The sequence below is a fragment of the Panthera uncia genome, chromosome E1 (assembly GCF_023721935.1).
Source record: "Panthera uncia isolate 11264 chromosome E1, Puncia_PCG_1.0, whole genome shotgun sequence".
Classification (NCBI taxonomy): Eukaryota; Metazoa; Chordata; class Mammalia; order Carnivora; family Felidae; genus Panthera; species Panthera uncia.
In genome coordinates this window covers 58,289,460-58,295,353 of record NC_064814.1, presented here as the reverse complement: position 1 = coordinate 58,295,353, position 5,894 = coordinate 58,289,460, and the positions used below count along the sequence as shown (strand labels likewise).

General features: G+C 63.0%; 1 protein-coding gene across 1 annotated transcript; it reads left to right on the top strand.

The window, feature by feature from the left end:
• The first annotated feature begins 1,952 nt into the window (after positions 1-1,952).
• LOC125926188 (mastin-like) lies at positions 1,953-4,754 on the top strand. Its single transcript, XM_049635382.1, has 5 exons — positions 1,953-2,048; positions 2,232-2,412; positions 2,651-2,916; positions 3,889-4,082; positions 4,179-4,754. The coding sequence occupies exons 1-5, from the start codon at positions 1,988-1,990 to the stop codon at positions 4,341-4,343; spliced, it is 867 nt and encodes a 288-aa protein (XP_049491339.1). The 5' UTR covers positions 1,953-1,987; the 3' UTR covers positions 4,344-4,754.
• Positions 4,755-5,894: the final 1,140 nt, after the last annotated feature.

Here is a 5,894-nt window from a genome sequence, read left to right as displayed (position 1 = left end):
CCGGCGGCGGGCGGGCGGCCGGGGGGGGGGGGGGGGCGCGGGGGGGCGGGGGGGGGGGGGGTCGGGGGGGGGGGCGATGGCCAGGCCTGCCTGTTGGGGTCCCTGGCGCTGGCATCTGCGGGCCAGGCAGAGAGGAGAGGGGTGGCTCCCGGGGGCCCCGAAAGAATGTCAGGGGATGATGTGCTGCTTTCGGTGCCGGGGGCTTCGGTCCTAGATCTCTCTTCCTCCTCCCTCCCTCCGCTGGCACGAGGCTCGGGATCCAGCGGGAGGCCCTGGGGGGTCCTCCTCCGCCCCTCTGCTCCTTCAGAACGCCCTGCACTCCTGGACGGTGTCGGGCCCGTTCTACAGACCATTTCCTCCCTTTCTGGCACCAGATTCTTTCCTGGATTTTCAATGTCCCATCTGACAAATCAAAACGTCTCTTTCTTTCATTCTGATAATGTGTCCCGAAAGCCTCGGTCCCCTGAGGTCCTCCCTGCGGGGATGACATCAGGCCCCCAGGTTGCCCTGCGAGGACAGCTTCACCAGGAAAACCGGGGTCTCCTTTGGCGCCTCTGGATTTTCTGGCTGTGATGGTGACGGGACAGCTGTTCCCCGCCCCACACACCTGTCCCGTCAGGGTCCTGAATGCTCGGACCTACAGCAAGGAAGTCCCGCATCAGGGGCCCCCCAGGCTGTGCCCCGTCCTGTTCTGCACTGCTCCGCTCCAGAAACCTCAGCTCTGTCCCTCCCTGCCAACCCCAGCTGCCTTAAAAAACAAACAAACAAACAAACAAACACAAAACACCAAATAAACATGGAACTGAAAAATTTTTAAAGAGCTCAGAGCTTTCATTTTCTGACTAATTCGTAGCTGACAAACCAGGACACGAGTGCCTGGAGAAGCCACCCAGACATCGGTGTCCATAAACGAGTTGGGGTCTCCCAGGCACCCTTCCCTGCACTGGGGACACGGGGGTCTTAAAAGGGACAGCCACCGGGTGTGTAGTAGGACCGTTCTGGGATCATCCATCAGATGGGGGCCCAGCGTCCAGCCCCTCCTGAGTTCGGGGGTCCCTTCTTAGGGGTCCGGGTGGGTGCTTACCCATCCCCTCATCGTGGTTCGGCCATGTGACCGGGTGGAACCATGGCAGGGACCCAGCTGTGTCGGCAGCAGGGAGGCTGAGGGTGGACGAGGGCGTGGGTGAGAGGTCGGCTGTGGTGACAGGGTCGGGGGGCAGCCCCTCATGCCCAAGCGTCCCACCTTGCCCCCTAAGCCCAGGTTTCAGGGCCCAGCAGGGACCCACCAGGCTCCAGATGACTGGACCCTCCCCCAGCCACGGCACCCTTGTCCCGCAAACCTCCGCCAGACCCCGGTGCTGAGACTGGGGAGCCTTGTCCTGTGCTGGCCCAGCGTGTGTCCAGTCCTGGGAAGAGGGAGGAGGCCTCCACGAAGGTCGTACCAGGTCCACATGGAGGTCGCTGCACCCATGGCCCTCGCCGGCTGGGGCCAGGTTACAGGACCTCCTGTGGGGCTGCCTGGGGAGCTGGTGGTCCCGCGAGGGGTGGGAGGGCAGGTGTGGACCCAGGGCCTGGGCCTGCAGAACGAGGCTCCACCCTTACCCTTCGGATCTGTGCCCCCAGGACGGGCCTTTCCTGACCCTGGGCACCTACTATCACCCCAGGAGGCCCGATTCACCCCCAGATGGGCCTGTGTCCACTCTGGCTGCTGGGTTCCCAGCGCCTGGCCCTGGGCCAGCAACAGTGGGTTCTCTGCAGGTGCTGGTACCCTGACCACTAGTTGGGGGGGGGCCCTGCCCCCAGGTTCCCTGCTCTTGGCCCACCCACTTCCTGGGCTTGCAGGATAAAGGGGCTCTGAGGCCCCAGGGGCAGAAGGGAGAGGACTCAGAAGGGTAAGGACATAGCCCAGACCCCTGCCCTCTCCATCCCAGACACGGGGAACCTGGCCCTGGTGTCCCGACTCCAGCCGCCCCCTCTCCCCCAACAGATGCTGTGGCTGCTGTTCGTGACCCTCCCCTGCCTGGGGGGCTCTGTGCCCGTGACCCCTGGTGAGTGCCTACCCCATGCAGTGCTCCCGTCATCCTGGAACCCATCGGTGACCTCGGGCCTGCACTGACCTGGAGTGGGACAGGGTGGTGACCTTTGGGAGACACTAAGTGTGGGAGGCTGTGCTTAGCCCCAGGCGGCAGCAGCCTCTGGGTCCCTGACGGCTCCCCACTGCGCTTCCCCAGGGCCTGGCCTGGGGCCCGAGCTGGTGGGCACCGACGGGGACCATGACATCCCTGCCGGGAAGTGGCCATGGCAGGTCAGCCTGAGGGTCTTCAACGAAGAGTGTGACCGGTGGCAGCACGAATGTGGCGGCTCCCTCGTCCACCCCCAGTGGGTGCTGACCGCGGCCCACTGCGTTGGACTGTGGGTGACTCTGGCCGCCCCCTTGGCAGGGGAGGGGGCGGGAGGGGAGCAGGCAGAGGGCCGGGGCGGTGTGAGGGGACAGTGTCCTGGGCCAGGAGACTCTGGGTCTGGGTGGCTCTGGGGGTGTCAGGGGGAGCCTTCAGGCTCTGAGCCCCTGGAGACAGTCCTGCTGGGGGGGGGGTGACCAGGTGCCCGCCCCCACCCGGCTTCCTGGAGAAACTCCTAGTCTCTCTCCCAGGGAGCCACAGAAATACAGGGTCCAAATGGGGCAGCTGAGACTCTATGACCACGACCAGCTGCACAACGTGACCGAGATCATCCGCCACCCCAAGTTCAACGTGAGCCTGTCTGCCTGGGGGGGCGCGGACATTGCCCTGCTGAGACTGGAGGCACCTGTGACGCTTTCCCAGCACGTGAACCCCGTCAGCCTTGCTCCTGACTCACTGGTGCTCAGCCCCGGAACAAAGTGCTGGGTGACCGGCTGGGGCACCTTTGGGGCCCACGGTAAGACCGGGGGGGGCGCTGCTCAGAGGAGGGACAAGGCAGAGGACACGGGGGTGAGGTGGGGACCGCATGGCCCACGGCCTTGGTCGGTGGGGGGACATGCCTGGCACAGATGGGCCGGCCGGATTACTGGCCACCCACCCCCGGCCCGGCCTCAGGAGGCATCTGAGAACGTCCTTGTTTAAACTTGGACAATAGCCTACGGGCGAGGGGTCACTGCTCCTGCAGCTGGGAACCCAGGGACTCGGGACTCGTCCTGCTGGGAGGGGTTCACTGCTGTGCTTCCCGGGGAGACCACCTTCCCTTGCTTCCCTCCCTGCCCGTTTACCCAGGCTGTTTGCACACGGGAGGTTAAGACGGGGAAACTGAGGCCGGGGTGAAGGAGGCCCCGGGCTCAGGATCACATGATGGTCCTGGAAGGGGCTCCCTCCCCACCCTGGCTCGTGTCACTGGCCTGCTGTGTGGGGTGGGGGGGGGGGCCCGCAGGCTGAGAGTGAGGGTGTGGCTTCCTCCGGCACCACCCCGCTCAGTGACCAGCAAACACGCCAGGGAACCGCGTGGCTCCCGGACCCCAAAGATCCCTCAAAACCCAGCTCTTTCTGGGGTCTGGGTTTGAGCGAACTTTCTGGGCCCCCAGCCCCTGGCGTGGCCCCGCTCTGTTGACGCGCCAGAATGTCGAGGCTTGGCCTCTTGGTTGTGAGTAAAGTAGCAAAGTCTTCAAAACCCCCACCGTGTGACCGCCAGTCGGGACAGGGACCTCAGTGTGGCTCGTTGGTTTCTGCAAGGCCTTTCTCTCATGTACCCAAGCCTGGCCTCTGATTTCATGGAGCGGCTTTTGGATACACGACAGTGAATTGGCCATGATTCCCGTCCTTTTTTCCATCAAAGCGATGGTGTGACGTGTGACTCCGAGAGGAGGGACCCAGGGGAGCATGGCCTGGCACCCGGGGGGGGGGGCGTGAGCCCCTGGAGTCGCCCTCTCTCACCCAGCCCCTCCCGCAGCCCTGCCATCCCCAGCCCACCGCCTGCAGGAGGCAGAGGTCCCCATCGTGGAGAACCAGGTCTGCGAGAAGATCTACCGCCAGGGGTCACCTGCTGGAGGCCACGGCAGTGTCATCAAGAAGGACATGCTGTGTGCAGGGAGGAGGGGAAGGGGTTCCCGCCAGGTGAGACTCGGGTCCGCCCCTGCCCTCCGTTTCAGGGCTTCTGGGTGTTGCAGTGGGGCGCCCTGCGGCCGACTGACCTGTGAGCCCCCCTTACAGGGTGATGCGGGGGGCCCCCTGGTCTGTTTCTGGCTGGACATGTGGATCCAAGTGGGAGTGCTGAGCTGGGGCATGGCCTCCGGGCACATCGACTATCCTGCGGTCTACACCCGCGTGATGACCTACTCATCCTGGATCTACCAGCACGTCCCCCTGTGGCCTTGATGGGCCTGTGTGGCCGAGGAGCCAGCCACCCCTGCCACCTCCCCCATTCGGCACCACCGTCTCCCAGGTGCCCTGTCCCCTCGGTGCCCTGTCCTTCTCTGACTTTGGGGCCCAAGAGGCAGAGGAGGGGCTGGGAAGCTGGTGTCTCCTTGACAGCGGGCATGTTGGGTAAGAAGCGTCAGGGACCTCCCTCCTCCCCCCTGTCTGCTGTCCTATTAAACTGTGTGCAAAGCAGCCTCCAGGATTTCTGCACGTACTTGACCGCGGTGGGGAGGGGGTACTTCCTGGTGGAAGTTCCAAGGCTCTGAAAGCTTCAGGAACAACCTGGACCAATTGTATCTGCTGGCAGGGCGAGTGGCTGAGCCGGGGAGGCCCCGTGGTTACTGCCGTGCCCTGGGTGGGGTCTGTTTCCAGGAGGCCACATTCTAGACCCCTCCCGCGGCTCGGCCTCCCTCCCCAGCCTCGTCCCCCCAATCCTCAGGGATGAGACCAATGTCCCCTCCCGGCACTCCTTCCCCTGCATTACCTCATGTTCCCTAACTGCACCATCGAACCCAGCCTCCCCTGGGGGCCAGACACCAAGAAAAGTGAGAGGTGGTCCTACGCCGGCATCTGTCCTTCCCTACAACAGTGGGGATTCACTCCAGCTCCTGCAGGATGGCCTGCACCCTGTCTGCCAGTGTGGGGCCCGGGAGCCCGCTGGCCATGTGGGGCCACGTACGCATCACTAAGAGTGAATTACGTGAAAACTCACATCCTCAGTCTCACTATGTCATAGTGGGCACAGAGACACAGTCCATTGTTGTGGAAAGTTCCACTGATCAATGCTGTTCGAATTTCAGAAAGTTGACTGTGGCCAACAGGATCCATAGGTGGAGGCGGGACGAGAGCTCACCTCTCTGGCTGGGTTCCTGCCCGGTTCCTGACAGTGCAGCTCCTTCCCTGTCCCAGTCTCTGCTCTGTCCTCCTTCCAACATCTGACTCCTCTGCTCCCCCCACCCCCACAGGGTCCTCAGTCCCTTCCACCCTGGTGGGTGCTGCTTCTTCCTCCCTTACACTAAGAAGAAGAGAAATGGAAACTTCTCTGAGTGAGGGTGTGGTTAGGAACAGAAGGGTCCGGGGCCAAGTCTCAGTTTTGTTTCGTTAAACTGTTAGCAAAGCAAGACAGAACGTGACCAATGACTTCTTGGGTGTGGGTACGGCTGGGGCGGCCCAGTGGCCCTGGGACTTCCTGATGGCTCCATCTGCTCTGGGGCTTGGGTTGGAGAGGTTGTTGCTCCATGCCAAAAAGTGGTGGGGTGGTGGGGGTAGTGGGGGTAGAAGGATGGATGGACTGGCAAGAGGGAGGGAGGATGTTCTCAGCGATACTCCACTCTTGGGCCGCTGTTCTCAGCCCACCCTCTGCTAGAAGGCCAGCCTCATCTCAAAATTCCAACCATCTACCATCCATCCACCTACCCACTCATCCATCCTTCCATCCTCTCATCCATCCACTCATCTATCTACTCATCCATTCATCCAACCATCCTTCCATCCACTCATCTATCCACT

Bases quoted from the DNA above. Each gene is read 5' to 3' on its own strand.
- LOC125926188 (XM_049635382.1), top strand. From the start codon at position 1,988: ATGCTGTGGCTGCTGTTCGTGACCCTCCCCTGCCTGGGGGGCTCTGTG. The intron at 2,917-3,888 runs GTAAGACCGGGG...GAGCCCCTGGAG, and splicing joins GGGCACCTTTGGGGCCCACG to TCGCCCTCTCTCACCCAGCC. The intron at 4,083-4,178 runs GTGAGACTCGGG...CCCCCCTTACAG, and splicing joins GGGGAAGGGGTTCCCGCCAG to GGTGATGCGGGGGGCCCCCT.